Below are 26,149 nucleotides of genomic sequence, written 5' to 3' on the forward strand. Positions count from 1 at the left end.
CGCCGCCGCGCCTGCGCAACGCGCCGCCGCCGCCCTCCCCCCCGCCCGGCCGCCCGCGCCCCCCGCCCGGCCGCCGCCCCCGCCCCGCCCGGCGCGCGCCGCCCCCCGCCCGCCCCCGCGGCCGCCCGCCCGCCCGCCCGCCCGCGCGGAGCCTCCTCCCCGCCCAGCGCCGGCCGAGCGGCGGCGGCGGCGGGCCGAGGAGGAAAGATGGCGGCGGGCTCGGATCTGCTGGACGAGGTCTTCTTCAACAGCGAGGTGGACGAGAAAGTGGTGAGCGACCTGGTGGGCTCGCTCGAGTCGCAGCTGGCGGCCAGCGCGGCCCACCACCACCACCTCGCGCCCCGCGCGCCCGAGGCGCGGGCCGCGGCCGCCGGCGCGCTCGGGAACCATGTCGGAGCCGGAGCCGTACCGGCCGAGGGCGCGCCCGCAGCGGCGCCGGAGCCGCCCCCCGCAGGTAGAGCGCGGCGCGGCCTGAGCGCGGGCGGCCGCCGGCCGGGCCCGCGTCCTCACTGCGCTGCCCCGCTTGTCCCCGCAGGGCCCGCCGCGAAGCTGAGCGCGCTCGAGGCCGGCGTGAGCGCCGCGGCCGGCGCCGGGGCCGGGGCGGGCGCCGCGGCCGGGGCCTGCGCGCCGGGGGCAGCGGCCGCGCCCGAGCCCGCCGCCAAGCCCGCCGCCCGCAACGGCCCGCCCGGCGGCCCCGGCGCCGCGCAAACTTTGAATGGGAGCGCCGCGTTGGGGAACTCGCTCCGCGCCGCCGCCGCACCTGCTGTCAGCCTGCTCCACAACGGGCCCGCGCCCGCGCCGCCGCCGCCCAAGCCCGCCGCCGCCACTGTCATCCAGACGCCGCCCTTCCTCAGCGCCCCCCCCGCGCCCGCGCCCCGCGCCCCCTCGCCCCCCGCGCCCGCCGCGCCCCCCGCGACCCCCGCGCCCGCCGCCGCTGCCCCGCCGCCGCCGCCGCCCGCCGCCGCCAGCCTGGCCCGGCCGCCCGGCCCCCCGGCCGGACCCCCGGCGGCCGCGCAGAACGGGGGCAGCGCCGCGCCCGCCCCCGCGCCCGCCCCCGCGCCCGCCCCGGCCCCAGCGCCCGTTTCTGCCCCGGCGCCCGCCGCCAACAGTCAGCCCGGGCCCGCCGCCGCGCCCGCGCAGGTGGCCAAGGCCGACTCGCCCAAGACCGCGCTGCAGCCGGCGCCCCCGCCGCCGCAGACCCTGGCGGCCAGCTGCCCGGCCGGCGCGGGGGCCGGCATGATCCTCGGGCCAACTATGCAAGGGGCTCTGCCCGCCGCCGCCGCCGCCGGCCTCCCGCCGCCGGCCCCCGGTACCCCCACCGGGCTGCCCAAGGGCTCGGCCAGCACGGTGACCCAGAGTCTGCCCAGGACGCCCTCGGCCACCACCGGCGGGATCCGGGCCACGCTGACGCCCACGGTTCTCGCCCCACGCCTGCCGCAGCCGCCGCAGAACCCGACCAACATCCAGAACTTCCAGCTGCCCCCAGGTGAGTGGCCGCGCCGCCGGGCGGGTGCGTGCGTGCCCCGCAGCTGGGCGTCCAGGAAGTTGTCGGACTGGCAGGACGCGGAGGTCATGGGCCCTGCGCGGGCCTGCCGCGAGCGGGGGTGCGCCTCTGCTCCTGCGCGGGACGGTCCTGGGCGTGCGAGTGTGTGTGCGGGAGTGTGTGTGTGTGATGTGGCAGTGGGGGCCTCCTACCTGGTGCAGTGCTTGGCTCCAGCTTAGTCCATTGCGTTGCAGAGCTTCTCTGCCAGGGGTGCCAGTCCAGCGAGGGGGTCCTTTGCTCCCTTCCTGGCCCTGTGTGCCCCTGCGTAGTTCCCCCACGGTGGAGAGCAGTAGCAGCTGCTGCTTCGGGGACAACTTACTGGGTTATTCAGTCTGGGCCCGTGGCTTTCCCACGCTTGGCACCTCTCTTTCTGATTTCTGGGATCAGGCATGTGGTCTGTGTCCTCATTGAACTCTTCTCCTTGTTTATTATACTGAGTTGTGATTGGTATCCCCTGCCGGTGGGCTAGGGACCCCGCTTTCCTGGTGAGGTCAGCGGAGTGATGCCCCCTCCACAAGGCTGGGCAAGGCTGCAGGGAAAGCTTTCGCTGCCCTGCTGACACCAGGATGGCAGAGTTCCCAGGTGAGCCCGGAGGAGTCGCGGGGCACACAGCCTTCCTGGTCGGAGCCCTTGCCTCACGCCTGCTCTGCAGCCGTGTTTCAGCTCTCCTCGTAGTCACCGTGTCGTTCTGCACGGTGTTCTCATGTAGAGGATGCCCGGTTACCTTGATTATTACTAGTGAAGTCAGCGGTGGGCACGTGCTCTCTCATCAGCGGGTCCCTCGGAGGTACAGAGGGTGCAGGAGGAGAGGGAGCTTCCGTGATCCCACGCTCCGTCTCCCATCATCTCGGCAGCTCTTTAGGTTCGCCAGCGAGAGGTCCCCCACGGCTACGTGTCCCGCTGCTTTGTTTCGGGCTTCCTGGGCAGAGAGAAACTCCAGCGCTGGGGCTCCCTGTCTTCCCTTCCATGCCCTCCGCCTCGCCTGCGTGGACTCGGAGCGCCCCTCCCCCGCTGTGTAGTAACGTGTGCCGCCGCACAGGAGTAGTAGAAACAGCACCTCCTGTGCCTGTGTCCCCATGCTTTCTGGAAAGAACGGTTGGTCACCTTGAGAGGATTTCAGCGTCTTGGAAGGAAGGTTTTGCTGTCAAAGTGCTGTGAAGTTTGGAGCGGTGGCGAAGCCTGGCAGGGACCTGATGTCACAGGGGTGGGAGGAGGGGAAGTTCCAGCCAAGAGCAGTGTTTTGGGGTGGTTGTGGGAGCCCCCCTGCTGTGAGGGGGGGTGTAAGTTACTTGAGAGGTGCGCGCTGCCCCTTGCAGCACAGTTTGTTTGCTTTTGAGTTTGTAGGAGGGTTTTATTAAAGGTTGTGTTTTGCTCATTATGTGTCTTTTGACCTTTTAGTGGAAGATATGTTTGATCAGTAACGTTTAAAAAAGAGAATTCGTGGTTGTAGCACATTATGGAAAACGCCAAAATACTTTTTACCTAGTTATTAAAATACCTTCTCCGTGGTCCTCGGCACCTGCCTCGCTCCTAGCAAGGCCGGTTCCGTGCACTGCACTTTTGTTATTGAAAACTGGTGTGAGCTCGTCAGTAAATTTTGCGAGGCTGGCGCTGTGCCTGGCTCCCAGGGCGGGGCGGAGGCCCCCCCTGCCCCCCGGCCTGCCCGGATGGTGCCTGTAGGTGTGGCCGTTTGGGGTTGACTGGATCCCCTTGGTCTGGGCCTCTGCGTAGGTGAAGCCTTCGCTACCTTATTTCTTCTGGGGGGAGGAAGCTGTGGTTTGGAAAGGGCACCTCTGTCATCTTCGTTGTGATTGACCCTGGACTCTCTCTCACCTCCTGTGCTAGCGGTGTGTTAGGGATGTCTGCATGTGACAAGTAGGCGACTCCTTGAAGAGAATTGTGAAAGCGCTGACTCTGCGCAGGAGTTCTCACGAGTCTTTGCATTAGTCCCATGTGTGAGAGCGGAGAACAGCTCTTGTTGACGTTTGGGTGACAAATGCTGAGAGCTGTGCTTTAAAGGGGCCAAATGCTTTCTAGAAAATAAAAGATTCGCATTCATCTCTTCATGCTCCCCTCCCCCCACAGTTGATCTACTGATTTGGAGCGCTGATTAATTCCGCTCCTTCACTTTAATATAACAGAAGAGGCACAAAAAGTATAGTTAAAATTACTACTAGTGCCCCACAGCAAAGTATCTTCTTTTAAATAGCATAAATTAATTCTTTAAATCAAAGTGACAGATTACGGATATTCTAGTTACCTCGTAGGATTGGTCAATCAGAAAATATTAAATTCTGTTTGATGTTTCCTTTTCATTGAAATCTTTCATCATAAAAATGTACAAAGCGGAGGTGGAATTAACTTGTAAAAATAACTATTGCTTGGATGATCGCTCATTCTTGTTAGTACTCAGGTGTTAGGGGTGGGCAGGGTTTTCAAAGCTACACTTAGGTGTCAAGTGAAATAACAGACTGTTGGCAGTTGGAGTGTGGGTGAGAGAGGCCTGCCCCTCCCTGTGCCTTCCCTCCCTGTAGGTCAGAGTCCGAGGGGGGAAACAGAGGGACAGAGGTTTCACCGAGTCCCTGAGGGCCAGTCAGGCCTTGCGTGTTTCATCCTCACAGCCCACCGTGAGCGCACGTTGAACTTGGTTTCAGTAAACTCAGTCTCGATATTCCTTGTCAGGACGGTTTTGTAAAGAGACGTTGATGTTATTGTAATTAATTTACTCACTTAAGGGTACCAGAGTCTCAATTTTATCTGCTGTGGGGAATATCAAGAACACATAATCCTTCAGAGAGATTGTTGCAGCAAAGGCAGTGGACCCAAGAACAGTGAAAAGCACTAGTTAGTTCTGTACAGCTTAGAATAGTCATAACATCGAAGTAGCATTATTATTATAGTTGAAAGGAGAGAAAAGTGATACGACACCAAAATTGGCATGTGCGCAAATGGTTTCAAGAGATCTTTTCAGATAGGTGTTACGCTAGAGATGCTTATTTCTAAAGGTTATCTTTTGGCAAACTTGCATTTTCAGCAGTGTATGTCTGTCTGTTCTGCTTTCACAGAGAATTTGTTCTCCTGTGGGTCTAAGGTTTGGCCGAAGTGTCGGTTCTCATTCCAGGATAGAACACCTTTCCTCCATACCTGGGCTTCGGGAATGTTTGCATGGGGCTGGCTTAAGATGAACACTCCTGAGGCTGCTGAGGTCTAGGGCAGGGGTTCCCATCCTTGGTGAATAGAATTATTGGATGGTGGGGAAAGGGGAAAAAGAGTCCAGGGTAGCCGATTGTGCTGTGTGGACCGGGTTGAGTTCTGGGAAGGCTGATCCTGAGCCAGGTGGCAGCCCCAGAGTTTTGGGTTCTGGACGTCTGGTGGCCGACTTTGGCAGAAGTGCTTTGGCACAAGGGACGTTCTTAGGAGTTTAGATTTTGTTACTTGAGGGCACTCTTGACCTGGGACAGAATATATGGTTCTTTGGAGCCTCAGTTTCCCCAGGTGGAAAGTGAGCTTGACCATTTTGTGAAGCACTGTGAAATTGCATTGGGAGGAACGGTACACACCACTGTCAAGTAGCGTTTATTCACACGCTGTCTCAGCTCCATTACGTTTCTCACTGATTTCCAAGCAGTATGTTGCTGTAGAGGCAGCAAAGTTTAAAACACAGTTTTATTCCCATCAAAACCATGCCAAGATTGGACACGTTCTCAGTGACCAGGGAGCCTGGTGTGGTGGTCGGCTCTGCTTCTGTAAGTGAGAAAGTTGCTGAGGTTGTCACAGGTGGGCCGTAGACCTGGGGGACATGTCCTGGCAGCCATGGGGGGCAAGGGGGTGCAGCTGTCTGCAGAGAGAGTGGACCTGGGCAGGGGGCTCACTTTAGGCTAAAGGCCTTCACTGAGTTTTTCTCTTGACATCTTTAGATAACAGTGACATTTGAAGAAAAAAAACAAAAAACAAAAAAACAACTCTTGGGGAGCTGTATGCGGCCAGCACTGTCAGCTCTGCTTAGCGTAGCACAGTGGCGTCTGAGTTCGCTTCCACACCGCCGGCTTGGAGGCGAGGCCCGCGGCGGGCAGGCAGGCGGTCACTCTGCCTCGCTCTCTGTCCCGCCTTGGAACCTGGCTGTCCGCAGGGTGGACGTAGCCGTCTTGGTGACGTGCACTGGGATGACGCACACATACGTGGGTGTCTTTCGGAGCTGGTGGTTCTCACGTTTTAGCAGCAGCCAGGAAGGGGGTCCCTCAGGCCCCTCCGGGGCGTCTGCTCTCACTGCGCTCCAGGGCAGCGGGCCCTGCCCTTGTGGCGGAACCACCGGAGTTTGAAGAGACAACTTTCCGAGCACTACGGCGTGAGGGGCGGGTCCTTCTTTGTGAGGGCTCTGGAAGGAAGCGGTCGGGAAAGTGGTCTCCTGGCCAGGGGGCGGCTGTCTCATACCCCAGACTGTGGGGTGGAGCCTGGGCTCCGGCTCCTCAAGGGCCTGCAGAGTCTCTGACAGGTGGGCGCTGGGCCCCCCGGCGGTGGTGTTTGATCAGAACGGGAGCGGCCGGGTGCAGACCCCGACCCGGGGGAGCAGCTCCGTGGGAAGAGCAGCAGACGCACCTGTTTCCTTGAAGTCGTAACGAGACGAGATGGTTCCCATGTGCTTCCCGAGCCCGTTGCAGTGTAAGTGTAAGCTTTCCTCATCGCAAATGATACGTTCTAAGAAAGCTTTTTCATAAATCACTAGTTGTATGTGAGTTGATCAAAACATAATTAAAACCGTTTTTGAAAATCTTGAAGCAGAGATTTTGAAGGACTCTGGAGAAACTTGCCTGAGATTTGGGGTAATTTGCATAGGTCTCAGAAGCACTTTTCCTTGTCTTCATGTTGATAACAAGCAGGAGACTCAGATTTTCTTGATTGTCTTGATTGATTCGGTCACCGTTTAGAGCTCTCACCTCTGAAATTTGTCTCCGGCTGGAGGTCAGCAGCCTTTTATTTAATCAGGCCTTTGATAGTAAATAAAGCAGTCGAACTAAGTAAGAAAACCAAAGGAGAGGGGAGCTGTTTGCAGCAGGACCCTCTGTCCTGGGTGCTGTGCGCCTGGCAGGTGACTGAACTGTGCTGTTTCCTGCTGGGCCTGAGGGGACCGTGGCTCCTGGCCTGTAAATTACAAATGCATGCACTTCAGAGCTTCTTACTTAGAATAATTGCCCTTTAACGCTCAGTGAAGTAGAGCAAGTGCTATAAAGTCATGATTGAAAATTGGAAACTTTGTATTTCTAGGGTAGAGCTATGCACGCTTTGAATGAGAAATTTTGAAATTTTAAAAATAAATAAATTTATTTATTTATTTTTGGCCGTGTTGGGTCTTCGTTGCTGCGCGCGGGTTTTCTCTAGTTGTGGCGAGCGGGGGCTACTCTGTTGCGGTGCGTGGGCTTCTCATTGCGGTGGCTCCTCTTGTTGTGGAGCACGGGCTCTAGGCACGCGGGCTTCAGTAGTTGTGGCACGCGGGCTCAGTAGTTGTGGCTCACGGGCTCTAGAGCACAGGCTCAGGAGTTGTGGCGCACGGGCTTAGTTGCTCCGTGGCATGTGGGATCTTCCCAGACCAGGGCTCGAACCCGTGTCCCCTCCATTGGCAGGTGGATTCTTAACCACTGCGCCACCAGGGAAGTCCTAAAAATTTTGAACTTTATATGTCTTCGAATAGCTACACCAAGGAATTAAAACCTTCAGTAAACAAAGAGATACAAAAAATGTGCACAATTTAGATTCCTCCCCCCGCCCCCATTTGAGAAGTGCATAGATGTCGCCCCTGTTTGTCCGGCTTCCTTGTCTGGCTGCCTGCCTGTCCGTGCTGCTGCATGGGCGTGGATGGAGGCCGGGGATGGAGGCCGTGGATGGAGGCCGGGGATGGAGGCCGGGGAGCTCCCCACCCTCTCGGCGTAGGCATCGTGAGCCGGGCTTGAAGCAGGGCCTGTGAGTGCAGAGCCCCTCTGCAGCCCTGCAGGCCTGTGAAGCTGAGTTGGACTTTTGTCCTTCCCTCCTGAAGTTAGAGCCTGGATGGGAACTTTCTGCCTCTTCCACATGGCCTGGGAGGAAGGGACATGCATGCTGATTTTGAGCCCAAACGTGTGACCAGGTGAAGAGGAGGGTGCGGGATATCCGCGCTGACACTGGGGAACTAGCATCCTCCAGTGCTTGTTGCCGAATATTTTCTAGTTCCAGAGGTTGGGGGAATCCTAAAACAGTTCTTATGACCGTATCAAATTGGGTGTCAGATTTTAGAACTTAGGGGCAAGCGGTAAGAAGGTTCTAGCTCTCAAGTGACTTGTTTTTGTGGGGGAGGTCAGTGGTCTGAGTAGACACCAAGTGGACAGGGCAGGACTCTAGCAGCCAGGAGACCTAAGCCCTCCTCCCCAGGCCTGGGCGCGGCCTGCCAGGTGTGTGTCTGCTGGTCGGAGTGGCAGGTGTTGGCTGGACACTCCACAGAGGGCAGAGAGGCCTGTGGGGTCAGCGAGGAGACTGCGAGCTTTGGGGAGGGAGAGGGCAGCGCGTACCGCCCACATGGCCGTGTCTCGGCATCACGGGGAGAAGGCAAGAAGGCAGCTTCTCCACTCCGAGACTTTGTGCTGAAGTATGTGGACAGCTGCTCAGGAAAGGAGTTTAAAGGAGTTTTTACACCTCTCACAGGGGAGCTCACCTTCATAAGGTTTATGCAGACGGACGCTGGGTGGTAGTGAGCCCAGCACATAAGAGACAAGTCTGCTGCATGCCTGTTTGATCTGTAAAGATGCTGTAAAATAGTAGCATCTTAAGTATCACGACAGGTATTTGAAGAATTAAAAAGGAAAGCATTCTTGATTGATTTTTGAAATGTAACTGTGTTATTAAAATCATTAGTCACTTGAAAATGACTCCTTTCCTCATCAGTTTTTTCTGATCATAAAATTAGTTTTATTCCCTTAGGAAGTTTGGAAAGAAAGGGGCCCTGTGGCCCGCCTTCTCCTGCCTGAGTTTTGAGTGCAGCTCCCACCCCTCAGTGATCTTTGAAGTGCCCCTCGTCCGCCTGGACCCCCACTGCCTCGGGCCGACACTTCGTCGCAGGGCCCTGTGACAGGCTGCTGTGCTGATGTCCACTGGTCTGTCATGAATGACCCTTAGGTGGCTGTCCTTGTGTCCACTCTGTGTGCGTCTGCTGGGCTGAGCACTTTCAGGTCTTTGATAAAGATTGTCTTCCGAAGAGCTTGACCATTTACGCTTTTGAAACCATGGTTTTTAGAAACGTGGCCAAAATACGGCTGTTTAGAAATCGATAGCGTTCTAAAGACTTTCTTTAGAAAGTTGTGTCTAGTTTTACGTCACATTTTTTTCAACCAGGTGAGGTTAATTAAATCCCTTGGTTGGTGGAGGTGTTGATGGAGACGGCGGCCCGATCGCACTCATGCTTTCCAGGCGTGGGCTGAGCCAGTGAGCCAGGCTGCCGTGGGGCCGGCGCCCAAGCTGGGGCCCCCAGTCCCACGGGGCCCCTGCTGCCAGGGTGCTTCGTCGTGCTGCGCAGCAGGCCGCGCACAAACACGCGGAGCCCCGGCAGGGCTTCTCAGCCTAAGTTGATGAAGGAGTGGACGAGGGACGTACCGCCGGCCGGGAAGGCCTTCCGAGCAGGCGAGTGAGACCTGGGTAGTGAGAGAGGAGCCGCGTGCCGCCCGGGACCTGGGTTCAGGCGGAGGAGGGAGCCAGTGCAGGGGCCCGAGGGCAGGTCACGGAGAAGGTCCTGGGCCGGAGTGGGCGAGCGGGGGTGGGGGGAGCCACGGGGGATGGATGGGGGCTGGCTGGCTAAAGAGCCGTGTAGCCAGGTGTGCTGGGGGTTTGAGTTTATTCCAGGTGCGCTGCGAAGGCTTCGGGGGGTTTCGGCAGCGCAGCGGTAGAATCCGAACTGTGTTGTGAGAGCACTTTGTGTCTGTGGCCTGTGGAATGCAGGGGTGAGGTGGTCGGGGCAGGACGGGCAGCGTCCAGGCGGGGCAGGTAGCCGGGCCTGGGGTGCCGGTGTAGGGTGGAGCGCTGTGGACTTGCTGATAGGCCAGGGACGAGGACGGGAGTCCGAGAGGGACTGAGATTCGGGACCACAGTGACACGGAAGAAGGTGGAACGTTCCCTGGGTGGGCAGTGAGGGTGGGGACAGATGTGTGTGTTTGGACACGTTAAGTTTGAGATGCCTATTCCCAGAGGAAACATCAGAGGTGGGTAGTTAAATATAAGGCAGGAGCTTGCGAGAGAGGTTGGAAGAGGTCAGAATTTGGGAGTCATGGCATTCGATGGGATTTTTGGTTGTGGACGGTCACCCCCAAGGGAGCCTCAGCGCAGACCCAGCAAGTGAGGGCTGCCTCCTGGGAGAAGGTGGGGAGTGCGCAGCCCCCCTACTGGGGCGGAGTTGGGGAGGGCAGAGGGTCAGGAGGAAAGGGTGGCCCTGAATGCTGCCTGCTCTTTGGGGAAGAAAGACACGGGGTACTTGTTTTAAGAGTGTTTTGTGATGTCGGATGTTTGTCATTGAGGGAGTGCCATCCCCTGGCCTCTTTGCTGTTTTATTTATGAAAACGGCTTAGAATGAACATCATTACTTTCGACATGGTGCGTGAGTTGATGAACTCAGGTGGTTTGCAGTCCTTGACTTCCTGCCACGTGCAGATGGAGGGATGCAGGGGTCTGTAGGTTTCTGGAGCCGGACGGTCCTGTGAAGATGACCTCCCTTGATGAAGATGCTGAGACTGGAGGTGAGTGGCTTTTCGAGGACCCGGTGGCCAGTTACCGAGGGGCTGGGCCCAGAGAGAGGCCGGCCGGCTGGGCCTCCAGGGTGCCTGCTTCTTCCCGTGTACCCCTCACGGCTGTGCCGACTTGAAACAGCTAATGCACAGGGACGGGGCTTTTCACGGGGAAACTCCGTATGGCGAGAGGCTGTCCCCAGGGTGAGCGTGCCTGCCACCCGTTCTGGAGACGCAGGTGTGGGGGGGCGTGGAGTGCCCGGGCCGCGGGCTTCTCGGGGTGGCAGGAACTGTGCTCCGCGGTCCCGGCTTGGAAAGGCCCCTCACGGCGCCCGCGGGCTCTTCTCTGCACAGGCCGCAGGTGCTCCGGTCGAGGCCACCTTGCCGGCTGGAGAGGGGAGCGGTCAGGAGGCACCCTGGCCTTGAGGCCCGGGACCTTTCTCCTGATGGCAGAGGCCGAGGGCTCCTTCGGCCTGTGTCCGGGGGCTGTCTTGGTGGACAGCCAGCAGCCCTACTCGTGGCCCCGCAGGCCAGGGCAGCGGTTGGAGGGCTTGGTCCCTCGTCGGTCAGCAAGCACTGACTGAGCACCAGGTTCAGGTCCGACCTTATGCCGCCGCAGCGCGGTCCCGTCCTCAGGGAGTGCCTTTCTGACGGGGTCGTGGTGCTGAACCACTGTAGGTCAGTGCGTGAGGGCAGGAGTGGGGCGAGTGTTCTGTCATTTCTGAGATGCAGTGTTATTAGTCAGTCCGTCCCCTGGTGTAATTTCTCAAAATAGAGGTTCCGTCTGTTATATTCAGTTCTGGAGGCTCCAGAGTTTTTCTCTGCTGCTTAGGACTGATTAGATAACAAGTCAGGTCTGGTGCCACTTAGTTATGTGTTTAGCAGTTCAAGAAACTCCGTTCAGAATGCCCACTTCGAAAGTCCTCGGGTGGTGTAGTAGAGATGGCCTCCAGCTGGGCCACGGGGAGGCAGGCAGAGCGCCCTGAGCCAGAGCTTGTCAGCGATGGTGCAGGTCCAGGCAGCGCTCCCGGCCGCTCTGGGCCTCGGTGCCTGGCCTGGGCCCTCGTGGACTGACCCCTGCTTCCCTTCCACGCTGAGCGGTTGGGAAACCGCTGCCTGGTGCCGTCTAGGTTTCCTGGTCCTGGAGCTGTGCGGGCTTTGCAGACACACCTCCACGGGGGCTCTGAGGCTGCGCTTGGGGGTGCTGTTGGCTTGGCGACCTTGGGGCCGCCAGCAGAGTCTCCTGGTGTGGGTGTGGGCTGCCGACCCGCTGGGGACCTGCTGCCCTAGAGACAAGTGTTGTGTCCCCGGCCTAGCCTTAGCAGGGTGGGACAGGTGAGTGCGGGGATGCGTGGGCACGGGCAGAGCTGGCGGAGAGCATCCGGGCTCCATTCTCCGGGTCAGCACGGCCGGACGGCAGGAGTACACCGTGTGCAGGAAGCAGGTGGGGTGGGGCCCGGTGTGAGCCCACTTTCGTGGCTGTGCAGGGACACCACTCGGATCTGTGTTCCCACCTGTGTTGTGCCGTGTGTTCCTTCACGCATGGGCTTTCTCTAGTTGCGGCGAGCGGGGGCTACTCTTCGTTGCGGTGTGCGGACTTCTCATTGAGGTGGCTTCTCTTGTGGAGCACGGGCTCTAGGTGCACAGGCTCAGCACCTGTGGCTCGCGGGCTCCAGAGCGTGGGCTCAGCAGTTTTGGTTATGGGCTTAGCTGCTCCGCGGCATGTGGGATCTTCCCGGACCAGGGCTCGAACCCGTGTCCCCTGCATTAGCAGGCGGATTCTTAACCACTGCGCCATCAGGGAAGTCCTTGAATGTTTGTTCTTATAATTGTGTGTATTTTAAAATTTTCCAAGCCAATTCCTGGATGTGATCATGAATGGATGCTTAGTGTGGTGTCGTGGGCAGTGCCACGTGGAGCTCCAGAGGTGGGAGGGTGTGGTCGCGGTCACTCAGGGGCCCCTCACACCCTCCTCACTCAGTTCCCCTCTGCTTGGGGCAGTTCCATATAGGAACCTCCGTGAGTTCTCAGTGCTTGGGGAGGAAGCGTGGGCTCTCGACAGCGGCCTGCCCGCTGGGGGTTCACAGTCCTATCCCCCTGCTCCTGCGCACGCCTGCCTTCTTTTTTTTTTTAAAATTTATTTAATTTGTTTATCTTTGGCTGTGTTGGGTCTTCATTGCTGCATGCAGGCTTTCTCTAGTTTGCGGTGAGCGGGGCCTACTCTTCGTTGGGGTGTGCGGGCTTCTCATTGCGGTGGCTCCTCTTGTTGCGGAGCACGGGCTCTAGGTGCACGGGCTTCAGTAGTTGTGGCATGTGGGCTCAGTAGTTGTGGCACGTGGGCTCAGTAGTTGTGGCTCGTGGGCTCAGTAGTTGTGGCGCACGGGCTTAGTTGCTCCGCGGCATGTGGGATCTTCCCGTACCAGGGCTCGAACCCGTGTACCCCATGTTGGCAGGGAGATTCTTAACCACTGCGCCACCAGGGAAGCCCATGCCTGCCTTCTTCCTCATCAGTCAGCGCCCGGGTCACAGCCGTACGTCACGGCCGCTCTTCGTTTTGCCGAGAACATCACTCTGGACACTTCTGCCCGTCATCAGGCGCCAGCTCCTGTGTTGCTCCTGGACCCTGGCGTCTGTGGCCCCCAAGGCAGAGCAGGCCCTTCCTCAGGACTGCATGTGTCACGTGTCTCTCACTGAGGCCTGTCTCCATGTGTCCCAGCAGCAGGGCAGGTGGCTCTGAGCCCGTCCAGGTGGGGCTTCTTGTGGGTTACCAGTTGGTTTTGACTGTGGTCTCGTCAGCAAGGCAGGGGCACCTGAGGGCAGGGGGCGCGGCTTGTGCGTCGCTCCTTTTTGGCCTCAGCATCAGCCTGGCGCTCTCGTGGTGTGCGTGCTCGCCGCTGAGTCAGGGAGGCCTGGGGGCGTTTGTGGTCTCTCCGCTCAGTAGACAGGCCGAGACTTCAGGGAGCCGTTGGTTGAGATGGAGACCAGTGGAGGACAGGATAAGTGTGTTTGGATCTGAGATGTGTAGACGTGAATTAGTCACGGTCTCTGGTCATGTAACAGTTTAATAAGCACCTGTGATACCCCCGGCAGCAGAGCTGGGTCCCTGCCCACCTCCCGCGTGACTGACTGGTTCCCACCTCTCTGGCTGCGGCAGCCGTTGTCCCTACTCGTGGTCACCACACCCTCGTTTCCCCTTCCTACCTGCTCGTGGCGTCTTCCTAAAGGTTGCTGAACCGTGTGTTTGGTTTTGCTGTAACTTTGTAGAGAGGGCCGTGCTGTGGGCCATCTTCTGGGACCTTGGCTTCTCGGGTGTCGTGGTGCAGGAGTCGTCCTCCTGTAGGGCGGGCGGTCCTTTGTCACCTGGGGACCCCACAGCTTCTTCAGCCCCGCTCACCTTGCTGGGGTGTCCAGTGGGGGAGCAGGGGGCACGGTCCTGTCGTGGCAGGAATCGCCAGCCCAGGAAGCGTTGCCACTTCCCAGCAACGTGTGGGATATGCTGAGCACAGGCCAGTTATTTGCTTACGAAAACTCATGTACTTGGTTCTAGACGCTTGCGTTTGGGTTGTCCCCTAAACGCCCAAGTGAGTGTCGGCGGGAATTGAGATGTGAGTCAAATTCAGAAGTGGGTTCAGGGCTGGGGACCTAGAAGGGGGGGGTCCCTGAAAGGGGGATGGTACTTTAAACCAGGGGGTCGGTGTGCTCGCCTGGTTTGGGGGACGGGTAGGATAGCCAGAGAGGGAAGAAGCGCCCACAGGTGTGTTTTGAGACCTTCTGACACCTGGAGGTGGAACAGGCGGGTGCCGCAAAGGATACTGCAGAGGAGATAGGGGAAGAAGGGGGCCCTCGGGGCGGGGCGGGGAGGCAGGTGTGGGGTCAGGAGCGTGTCAAGGAGGTGAGTGTCTTCACCTGGCAGGGAGGTGAAGATGGAGCTGCCCTTGGGTTGGGCCTGGAGGCTGGTGACTGGCACGGGCCAGCCTGGGGGAAGGTGAGAAGGGCCCTTGGGGGTGTCAGGACGGTGCTTGGGGACTGTCGGTGGGGGACATGCAAGTGGAGTCTCAGGAGTCTCAGTCTCTTTGGTTGTTTCTGGGCTTGTTTCTGAAAGATGGGAGATTTTAGAGCACGGCTCTCCAGTGGAAATGTGATGTGAGCCACACGGAAAGTTCAGTTTCTAGTAGCAGTTAAAAAGGACAAAAAACATGAGCGTACAGCAAGATGAAAGTAATTTTAACATATTTTAGCCCACTGTATCATGTCGGGCTGTCACCCGTGTCCAAGTCACCCTGAGCTGTTGGTGCGCCTGCGGACTCAGCACAGCCCCGCCTGGGGCTCGAGCTGGCTCCTGGACGTGCACCTGGGGACGGAGAGTGTGGCGGGGGAAGGAGGGTGTGTGGTCAGGCCCTGGAGGAGGTCGCTGGGGGCCGGGCACTGAGCCAGAGGGATGCGTGTGGGCAGAGCCGGCCTTGGGGGTGGGGGAGCGTGAGGAGCTGCCGTGGGGATGGAGTGGGGAGGGGTGTGCAGGAGGCAGGTGGGAGGGTCTGGGCTGGATGGGGGGGCCCTGCCTCCTTCCCTGGGAGCGGTGGGGAGGGGGGCCGTGTGCGCTGTGGCCTGCCTGCGGCAAAGCACTGGGTCACCGGGAGAAATCGGGCAGTGGGAGCGCCCAGAGTCTGCCAGGGTGGCCGCGGGGCTGAGGTTGGGCGCATTAGCACGAGGATGACGGATCAGTGATTGCTCAGCGGCAGCTTTTTTGAGAGTGAAAAGAGGACACGGATAACGGATAACGGAGCTCAGGCAGGAGGGGGCAACCATTGCTATGGGCGGGTCGGCCCCGTGGGGCTGGGGGGTGCAGCCCGCGGTGGGAAGAGGCCACGCTCTCCAGGTACTAGCGAAAGCAGACTTAAAAAAATATATATTTATTTACTTATTTATTTATCTTTGGCTGTGTTGGGTCTTAGTTGCGGCGTGCGGGATATTTTGTTGTGGCGCGAGCTCTTCGTTGTGGTGTGCGGGGTCAGTAGTTGCGGCTCGCGGGCTCTCTAGTTGAGGCACGAGGGCTCAGTTGCCCCTAAGCATGTGGGATCTTAGTTCCCTGACCAGTGATCGAACCCGTGTCCCCTGCATTGGAAGGCGGATTCTTAACCACTAGACCACCAGGGAAGTCCCCAAAGCTGATTGTTTTAAAGACAATTTTTTTAGAGCATTTTTAGTTTCACAACAAGTTAAGAGAAAAGTATAGAGATTACCTGTATGCCCCCTGCCCCCGCACATGCATAACCTCCCCTATTATCCACACCCTCCACCAGATGGTGCGTTTGTTACAACTGATGAACCTGCATTGGCACCTCATCGTCACTCAGGGTCCATGGTTTACATCAGGCTCACTCTTGGTGCTGTACATCCTATGGGTTTGGACAAATGTATAATGACCTGTGTCCACCATTATAGTATCATACAGAGTAGTTTTACTACTTTCAAAATTCTCTGTGCTTCACCTATTCATCCCTCTCTCCCCCAACCCCCGGCAACCACTCATCTTTTCACTGTCACTGTCTCCATAGTCTTTTCCAGAGTGTCGTATAGTTGGAATCATACGGTATTGTAGTTTTTTCTGATTGGCCTCTTTCACTTAGTAATATACACTTATGGTTCCACCATGTGTTTTCATGGCTTGATTGTTCATTTCCTTTTATCACTGAATAACATTCCACTATCTGGGCATACTGCAGTTTATTTATCCATTCACCAGCTGAAGGACATCTTGGTTGCTTCCAAGTTTTGACAGTTGTGAATAAAGCTGCTTTAAACATCTGTGCGCAAGTTTTTGTGTGGACATGAGTTTTCAGCTCCTTTGGATAAATACCAAGGAGCAGAGTTGCTGCATCATATGGTAAGAGTATGATTCGTTTCGTAAGAAACTGTCAAACTATCTTCCGAAGTGGCTGCACCATTTCACATCCCCACCAGCAGTGATGAGAGTTCCTGTTGCTCCACTTCCTCACCAGCATTTGGTGATGCCAGTGTTCTGGATTTTGGCCATTCTGAGAGTTATATAGTGGTATCTCATTGTTTTAATTTGCACTTCCCTGGTGACATATGACGGGAAGCATCTTTTCATGTGCTCATTTGCCATCTGTATATCTTCTTTGCTGAGATACCTGTTTAGGTCTTTGGCCCATTTCCAGTTGGATTGTTTGTTTTCTTACTGAGTTTTAAGAGTTGTTTGTATATTTTGATTAATAGTCCTTTATCAGATGTGTCTTTTGCAAATATTTTCTCCCAGTCTGTGGCTTGTCTTCTCATTCTCTTGAAGTTGTCTTTTGTAGAACAGATGTTTTTCGTTTTAGTGAAGTTCAGCCTATCAATTTTCTCTTTTATGGATCCTGCCTTTGGTGTTGTATCTGAAAAGGCATCACCAGGCCCAAGTCATCTAGGTTTTCTCCTCTGTTATCTTCTTGGAGTTTTATAGTTTGCACTTTACATTTAGGTCTATGATGCATTTCGAGTTAATTCCCATGAAGGGTGTAAGGTCTGTGTCTAGATTCATCTTTTGCTTGTGGATGGGTGTCCAGTGGTTCCAGCACCATTTGTTGAAGAGACTGTCTTTGCTCTATTGTATTGCTTTTGGCCCTTTGTCCAAGATCAGTTGACGATGTCTGTGTGGGTCTATTTCTGGGCTCTCTGTTCTGTTCCGTTGATCTATGTGTCTGTTCTTTCCCCAGTACCACACTGTCTTCATTACTGTAGCTTTTTAGTAAGTCTTGAAGTTGGGTAGTCAGCCCTCCAACTTTGTTCTTCTCCTTCAATATTGTGTTGACCATTCTGGGTCTTTCGCCTCCTCTCCGTGTGAACTTTAGAATCAGTTTGTTGATACTCATGAAATAATGTGCTGGGATTTTGATTGGGAATGTGTTGAATCTACAGATCAAGTTGGGAAGAACTGACATCTTGACAGTATTGAGCCTTCCTATCCATGAACATGGAATATCTCTTCATTGATTTAGTTCTCCTTTGATTTAATTCATCCTTGTATGTATTATGTTAGATTTATATCTAAGTATTTAAATTTTGGGTGCTAATGTAAATGGTATTGTGTTTTTAATTTGAAATTCCATTTATTCATTGTTGGTTTATAGGAAAGTGATTGAAATTTTTTTTTTTTTTTTCTTGGTTGCGCCCCACGACATGTGAGATCTTAGTTCTTCGACCAGGGATAGAATCTGTGCCGCCTGCAGTGGAAGCGTGGAGTCTTAATCACTGGACTGCCAGGGAAGTCCCGCAGTTGAATTTTATATATTAACCTTGTATCCTGCAACCTTGCTGTAGTCGTGTATTAGTTCCAGGAGTTGTTTGTTTTTGTTTGTTTGTTGCCAGTTCTTTTGGATTTTCTGCATAGATGATCATATGATCTATGAACAAAGACAGTTTTATTTCTTCTTTTCCAATCTGCATACCTTTTATTTCCTTTTCTTTTATTGCACTGGTCAGGAGGACTTCCAGTTGAAAGCAGTGGTGAGAGGGGACATTTCTTGCCTTGTACCAGATCTTAGTGGGAAAGCTTTGAGCTTCTCATCATTAAGTATGATGTTAGCTGTTGGTTTTTTGTAGATTATCAAGTTGAAGAACTTCATTTCTATTCCTTTATTGAGAGTTTTGGTCACGAATGGGGGTATTTGGGGAGGAGTCATCAGGGAGCAGCCTCCCTGGGATGCTGGAGGAGCCCCGTTGACGCGGCAGGGAAAGCCTGAGGGAGACTCCTGCCCTGTCCAGGCCTCGGGATGGACTGTCGCTCTTCTCAGTCCCCGAGTGGGTCCAGGGTTCTGAGAAGAGCATTTCTGGAACTGGACCCCCCAAGGGCAAGCCCCCTTCTTGGCCTGGGGTTTAAGTGACAAGCGCCAGTGTCGCTGCCCAGGGGACCTGGCCCTGCCCGAGCCCCCGGGGGCTTTCGGGACTTTGAGGGGTGATTTTTGGTGCTTGCGTTAGAAGGCAACCTTCCCCAACCAGGGGTGCCCCGCTCTGGGGAGGGGTTGGGCAGGTGGCCACACGCTGTGGGTGGGGAAGAGGGAAGTGCCCTCTGGGCGGCCGTGGCGGTGGGGGCAGGGGCTGAGCCTTGGTGGAGGGTGTGAGGTAGGAGGAAGAATGGGTCTGGGGGCTCCCCAGGGAGCAGTGGCCTGGGAGGCGCTTGTTCATCAGGCAGCCCCTGTGCCTGAATGTCCTGGTGAGGGATTCTGGGTGCTGTATTGAGATGGTGGATCTCTGGCTTCCCTGATCGTGTCATTTTCCATATGATCAGAATTTGATAGCAGACATTTATGTTCACCATGCTCTTATCATGGAAACCAGGGGTCACTTTTCCCGTGGCAGAGCCCGACATGTTCCAGAGCAGGTTGAGGCACTTTGGGGTTGGATGTGGTGTGAGCGCTGCCTTTACAGCAGAGAGAAGAAGGGCTTGGCATCTCAGCGTCATGGGCAGGTGTCCCTTTTGTAAGATTTTACCACCCCACTTGTAGGTCAGGTTCTCTAAAATGAGGCTGTGCCTCTGAAGGTCTCCCTGAGTGTAGTTTCAGACCAAGAATCCACCGAAGACATTGTCCTGTTTTGCTTGGTTAGGGTTTTCTCTTTCCTTGCACATGAACTTATAATTTCCTTTTCAGGTTTAGGGTTCCCGCTCTAGGGGCAGGAAAGTGAGGCGAACACAGTGGGTCTTTCCTGTGTAATCTCTAGACTCTCACCCCTGCTGGGGAGGAGTGTGAAAATCCATTAGCTTTAGGAGAAGCCCACACTCGCAGTGTCTGCTTACTTTTGGGGGAGGCCTCCTCTCCAGAGGGGGTGGCATCTCAGGGCTGGGGCACAGGCTGCTGGGCGGCCTCCCGAGGAGACAGGGCGTCTGCCGTGGGGTGGCAGACGCTGGCTGCAGAGTCCTGGCAAGCGAAAGTGCGTCCCACTCGCAGTGACACTGAAGTCACCGTCCTAAAAGCAAAGAGTAAACGTAGAAAGCAGGTGGCGATCTTTCTACCTGTAGCTTAGGAAAAGATTTCCTGGGACACAGGTGGCTGAACCATTGAAGAAAAGATCAGTAAACTAGATTTGAGAATTAAAGGAAAACTATTGCTAGCTGACAGGCATTGTTAAGAAAATGGAAGGCAGGCTGTGAAGTGAGATGAGCTTGTGTCCAGAATGCAGTAGTAAGTAGTAAGAAGACGGCTCTGTTCAGAGTGGGCAGAAGTTTGGAACAGACGCAAGAGAAGTTACACAAATGGCCAGCAAGCACGTGAAAAGTCATCAGAGGAATGCAAATGAAAGCCCCCGTGGGGCACCCCCGCTGCTTCCACCTACACTGACGCAGGTAGAACGAAAAGGACTGACCGTACCTCCCGTGGGTGGATGTGGAGATCGTGGAGCCCTGTGGGGTGAGTGCCAACGGGGACAGCCAGGCAGGCGGGGACAGCTTGGCAGCTGCTTGAAAAATGCAGCATGTGCTCATGGTACCCGGCGCCCCCTCCAAGAGAAGTGAGACCTGTATCCTCTTGGGGCTCGCTGGAAGCATCGGCAGCAGCCCTGGTTCTCACAGCCCACGCTGGAAGTGACCCAAGTGTCCACCAGGTGGTGAGCAGTGCACGTGGTCTGTCTGCATAGTGGGACGTGACTTAGGATACAAAGGAATGGAGTATGCCACGTGCCACGATACGGAGGGCTCTCCCTAAGTGTCCACCAGGTGGTGAGCAGTGCACGTGGTCTGTCCGCATAGTGGGACGTGACTTAGGATACAAAGGAATGGAGTACGCCACGCGCCACGATACGGAGGGCGCTCAGAGTCGTCCACCAAGTGCGAGAAGCCCGGCACAGGACCGGCTATGATACGGTTCCGTTTATGTGAAATTCTAGCAAAAGCTATGCTGTAAAACAGTGGTTGCCTGGTCAGGGGTGATGGCTCTGTGCTGCCCAGAGACTTTCTAAGTTGATGGAAAGGTTTCAGACCTCGATTATGACAGTGGGTACACAACTATATGCATTTGTCCAAGCTCACCAGGTTGTACACTTTAAGTGGGTATATTTTGTTCTTTGTAAACTGTGTTTCAGTACAGCTATACAAGAAAAGTTCATGGTGCCTCCTTTTCTTCCTGCCTTGGTGTTGCATGATGTCCCGGGGGAAAGAAGGGTAGTTAGTTGGAGCTGGAGTTACAATCTGTGTTCTCCTGTATTTGTGTAGGATACCAGTGTCTGCCCTCTCCTAAAACCAGGGTGCAACAGAGCAAGAAGTCGGGACTGCTGTTCAGGGGCTTCTTTGAAACGGCTTAATTGCCCTCTGGGTTTGATACTGGTTACTTAATCTCGCTTTTCTTATTTTTAAGATAGAGAGCTAGAGCACTAGGAAGCCATTTGCCTGAGCTAAGGGGACGTTTATTAGCTGTGCCTGTGAGGAGTTACTTTCCCCCTGGAGCCCCTGGGGGCAGCGATGTGTCAGGGACTGACGGGACCACCCACATTGCTTCCATTTTGCTGCTGTTTAAGTGGAAGCATCCGTCTAGCCTTCACTGGAGGAAGTTGAGTGTCCGTCAGGGGTGGCCTTCCTCTGGGCCTGCCTGCCTCAGAAGTGGCCGTTGTAAGGTATAGCTTACCTCCTCTGTACTTGCAGACCAACAAGATGACATCTGGTCTCCAAATACATACCCATCATAGAAAATTCGATAAACACAGAAAAAAGTATGGGAAAAGAATGGTTAATAATCTGTATTTCTGTCACCAAGAGGTCATTATAATTATCTCTGACACGTTGTTTCCTGATTTCCAGAATTTCCCAGGTCCTTAGCTATTCTCTGGTAAACATGATTTTAGTGGCTGTGTACCTAAGTTAACATTCGTTCACTCTACAGTACTGGCCTGATGCCGGCTGTGGGCCAGGCCCATCGTATGTGATGGGGACCCTGCTGGAAGGGGAAGCTGTGCTGTGGTGGGCGTGAGCAGAGCCGTGTGAGCAGCGGAGGGTGGCCTGGCGGGTTCCTCACCTGCCTGTCTGGGGGGCTCTCGGCACCTGACACGCCAGGTGTGTCTTCACGTGTGTGTCTCCTCGCAGCCTTGACTGCATCTGGGATTCGTCTCTGTGTATCGTAAGGCGAGTGAACCTCGCGGCGTTTCCGGAGGTGCCTCTTTTTTCGCTGCCTCCCGTCTCTGCACTGGGGGCCGTGGGCCGGGTGGGGGGCCCGGCCTCCGTTCCGTGCTGGCTGGGCGGGGAGCGCTCGCTGTGTCCTGTGCTCTGGGTCCCAGGCCTGGAGGCGGACTTTTCCCAAGGAGCCTGGGAACGGTCTTTAAAGGAGAATGAATGGCTCTGGAAACACCGAGGGCTGGGGCCAGGTCGTGTGTCCTGTCACTGTCGCGCGCTCTGTGAGGGAAGGGAGCTCCTGTCGGTGTTTCCAACATAGCAGCTTCCCCCCCATAAATTCTTTGAAATTACATTTGTATCTCTTCTCGTGCACAGAGCATCTTGAATCCTGATCATATACACATACTTACTACTTGGCTTATTCTACCATATACTTAGAGATAGTTTCAAGATTATAAGAGTAAGACTGGAGTAAAGTTTAAGGCTTATTTGCGGTTCTTTGTGTGCTCAAGACTCCGTTGAAATTCTTTTTTGTGTGTGTGTTATGCTACCAATTTGATACGTGGTTTAGTTTTTTTTTTTTAAATTAATTTTTATGTATTTATTTTTGGCTGCACTGGGTCTTTGTTGCTGAGCGCGGGCTTTCTCTAGTTGTGGCGAGCGGGGGCTACTCTTCGTTGCGGTGCGCGGGCTTCTCATTTTGGTGGCTTCCCTTGTTGCAGAGCACGGGCTCTAGGCACCCGGGCTCAGTAGTTGCGGCTCACGGGCTCTAGAGCACAGGCTCAGTAGTTGTGGCTCACGGGCTCAGTAGTTGTGGCTTGCGGGCTCTAGAGCACAGGCTCAGTAGTTGTGGCTCGCGGGCTCAGTAGTTGTGGCTCGCGGGCTCAGTAGTTGTGGCTCATGGGCTTAGTTGCTCCATGGCATGTAGGATCTTCCCGGACCAGGGCTCGAACCCGTGTGCCCTGCATTGGCAGGCAGATTCTCAACCACTGCGCCACCAGGGAAGCCCCCATGGTTTAGTTTTTTTGTTTTGTTTTGTTTTGTTTTACTTTGTTTCAACTTTACTTTCTATTTTTTTGTTTGTTGTAATTTTGTATTTTTAATGTGTGAAACATTTTCAGGGTAGGAAGGCTGAACTCTGTAGAAGCATTTTCATCTCTAGTTCTGCCTCTCTTCTTCTCCTAGAGGGATAATTTAAAAAATTCTAATTTTCATTAGTTTGTGGGCCATCTTTTCAAGTATGTCTTTTTGTAAAAATAAGTGTGTGCACACAGAGATGTATTCTTTTTCCCCCTTTTTCTTACACCAAAGGTGGCATATACATTGACTTGAACCTTGATTTTTTTCTAACAGTATAACCTGGAGATCATTTTCTGGTGGCATTTTATTTTAATTGAAAGACTAAGTTTTATATCTAGTACACTCTGAGAAGAAGTTACTTTTAGTAGTGACACCTTCCTGCATAGTTCAAGCACTAAAACGTAAACGTAGTTTTGGTAGGGAATGGGTTCAAACAGGACATTAGACTTTTCCCTGCATGGTCAAAAGCATCCCATAAGTGTAAGTCACCTGTGCCAGGGAGCGTTGGGCTGAGGCGGTGGCTGGTCCTGCTCGTGGAGGTGAAGCTGTGTGGTTCCAGTACAGTCTGCTGTGTGCTTGGAACGGGGCCTCAGCTTCCCGGGGTGAAGGTCCATGGTGTCTGAGGGCCGAGGGGCTCAGCTTTAAATACTCGTCAGCACACGTGAAATCTTTTGAGGGGGGTATGCTTTCCATACAACAAAATGGACCCATTTTGAGCACAACAGGTTGAGTTTTGAGAAGTGGGTGCCCTGTCCACCGTCATGACCGAGACGCAGGTCGCTCGTTCATCCCTAGTACCCCCCCGGGCCCAAGCAAATGTTCTTTTTGCTTTTCTGTCACTGCTGTTTGGTTTTTGCCTTTCTAAAATTTCATTTGTACGGGATCGTACATCACGTGCTTTCTGGCGTCCGGCGCTCTTCCCTCTGTGCATGCTTTGAATTCATCCACGTGGCTGCGTGTATCCGTGATGCTTTGTTCGTGCTGAGCAGCGTTGCACGTTTGGACACACACCGTACGTTAATTCGTTCACCAGTGGGTGGGCAGTGGGTCGCTTCCCGTTTTTGGCTGTGGTGATTGGTGCTTCTTTGAACGTAACTGCCCGGGCTTCGTGTGGACGTGTGTGTGGACATCCTTTCCTCTTGGGTGAATATCGGGTGGAATTGCTGCCTTGTGTGGAAAGTGTATGTTCATTCTCGTCAGAAGCCACCCCCCACTGCTTTCCTGAGGGGTCGGCCTGCAGTGCACGAGAGTCCCTGTGGCTGCACGTCGAGCCAGCGCTGGGCGTGGGAAGACTGTTTCATGTTAACCGTTCTTGTGGGTGTGCAGTGGTATCTCATTGTGTTTATTTTTTAAAGTCTGTTTTATTGAGGCGTAGTTTTCATACAGTAAAATTTACCCTTTTCAGGGTATAGTTTTGTGAGGTTTAGCAAACCTAAATTATGTAGCCATCACCACAATCAAGAGACAGAACCATTCCAGAGTCTGGAAAAATTTTGCCCCTTGCCCCTTGCCTTGGTAGTTAGCCCCTCCCCCACCCTCCCTACCCTGGCAGCCAGCGATCTGCCGTGTCTCCGTGATTGTGCCTCTTCTAGAATTTTATGCAAATGAAATTATACAAGAGTAGTCTTTTCTGTCTGGCTTCTTTCACTTAGCAGAGTGCTGCTGAAATTTTCCAAGTTGTGGTGTGTATCAGCACATGCCTTTTTGTTGTAAAGCAGTATTCCACGCTGGGGATATACACTGCATTTTATTCATCTGGTTACCAGTTGGTGGATATTTGGGTTGTTTCCAGCTTTTGACTATTAAGAATAGTGCTTCTAGGAAGCTGTGTAACTGAAACTAACACAATGTTGTAAATGAACTATAGTTAAATTAAAAAACAAAAAAAAGAATATTGCTTCTATAAACTTTGCCTGTAAATTTTTGTATGGACATAAGTTTTAATTTCTCCTGGGCAGCTACATAGGAGTGGGATTGTTGGGTGTGGTAGGTGAGTATTTAACTTTTTAATCTGCCAAGATGTTTTCTGGCGTGGCTGTACTATTTTACATTCCCACCAGCAGTGTGTGACGGTTGTTTCAAATCCCTGCCGTTAATATGGTCAGTATTTTAAATCTTAGCCGATTTCATGGGTGTGTAATGCTATCTCATTATGGTTTTAATTTGCATTTCCCTAATGACTAATGTTGTTGAGCATCTTTTCACGCGCTTATTTTTCATTTGTGTATCTTTCCTGAAGTGTCTATTTAGATCGTTTGCCTGTGTTTTTTTATTGGGTTGTTCGTTTTGTTATTATTGGTTTGGTAAGAGTTTTAAAAACATAGATACAAGTCCTTTATCAGAATTGTTTTATAGATGTTTTTTCTTAGTCTGTGTTTGCCTTTTCATTTATCTAACAATGTATTGCAAAGAGCAAGTTTTCAATTTTAATGAAGTCCAGCTTATCAGTTTCTTTCAGTGTTCACATTATGTCTTATCAAAGAAATTTTTGCCTGACCCAGAGCACAAGGATTTTCTACCATGTATTTTTTTTTTTTTTTTTTAATGATTGGGTTTCTTTCCCTCTCATCTCTGACTTCTTACCTTATTGATATTGGGAACAATCTTGACCGTCTGTTTTTTGTTGGTTTTTTAAAAAAAAATTATTTAATTATTTATTTATTTTTGGCTGTGTTGGGTCTTCGTTTCTGTGCGAGGGCTTTCTCTAGTTGCGGCAAGTGGGGGCCACTCTTCATCGCGGTGCGTGGGCCTCTCACTATCGCGGCCTCTCTTGTTGCGGAGCACAGGCTCCAGACGCGCAGGCTCAGTAGTTGTGGCTCACGGGCCCAGTCGTTCCGCGGCATGTGGGATCCTCCCAGACCAGGGCTCGAACCCGTGTCCCCTGCATTGGCAGGCAGATTCTCAACCACTGCGCCACCAGGGAAGCCCTCTACCATGTATTCTTATAGGGTTTTTATGGTTTTAGCTTTTACTCAATCCAATTAAAGTTCATTTTGGGATAGTTGTAAGGTAGGGGGTTGAGATTAATTTTTTTCCGCATAGAATATCCAGTTGTACCAGCCCTATTTGATGAAAAGATCTTTCTCTCTCTGTTGAATTATCCTGCCACTTTTACTGAAAATCAGTTGACCGTGTATGTGTGGTCTTTATTTATGGACTGTATTCTGACGCATTTATTTACCTATGCAGTACAACAGGGCGTGATTAGTGTAGCTCAGTCATAGTAAGTAAGTCTTGGACTCGGGTAGCATGAGTCCTCTGACTGCTCTTCTTTTTCAAAAATGTTTGGGGCTACTTGGGTCTTTTGCGTTTCCATGTAAGTTTTAGAATCAGCTTGTCAGTTTCCACAAAAAAGTCTTCTGGTATCTTGCCTGGGATTGTATCGAATCTGTAAACCAGATTTATGATAATTGACATCTTAACAACATTGGTGGGACTTCCCTGGCGGTCCAGTGGTTAAGACTTCACCTTCCAATGCAGGGGGTGTGGGTTCAATCCCTGGTTGGGGAGCTAAGGTCCCACATGCCTCATGTCCAAAAAAACCAAAAAAAACATAAAACAAGCAATATTGTCACAAATTAAATAAAAACTTAAAAAAATGGTGCACATCAAAAAAAATCTTTAAAAGAAACAAAAACAGAACCAAAAACATGGGCTTCTGATCTATGAACATGGTATACCTCTCCGTTTATTTAG

The 26,149-nt window shown here is 53.6% G+C and overlaps 1 protein-coding gene across 2 annotated transcripts in view; it reads left to right on the forward strand.

Moving 5' to 3' along the window:
- Positions 1-126: 126 nt before the first annotated feature.
- Positions 127-26,149, forward strand: part of TAF4 (TATA-box binding protein associated factor 4) — a 74,841-nt gene continuing 48,818 nt past the window's right edge. Inside the window, exons 1-2 of one of the 2 annotated variants that reach the window (XM_082428291.1) lie at positions 128-454; positions 536-1,486. In XM_082428291.1, the coding sequence (XP_082284417.1) occupies positions 208-454; positions 536-1,486 (1,198 nt within the window). In that variant the 5' untranslated portion in view covers positions 128-207. Of the gene's footprint in view, positions 1,487-26,149 lie in introns of both variants that reach the window. The other variant, XR_014254479.1, reaches the window with a different exon arrangement.

This window comes from Balaenoptera physalus, assembly GCF_965194825.1.
Source record: "Balaenoptera physalus genome assembly, chromosome: 16".
Taxonomy (NCBI): Eukaryota; Metazoa; Chordata; class Mammalia; order Artiodactyla; family Balaenopteridae; genus Balaenoptera; species Balaenoptera physalus.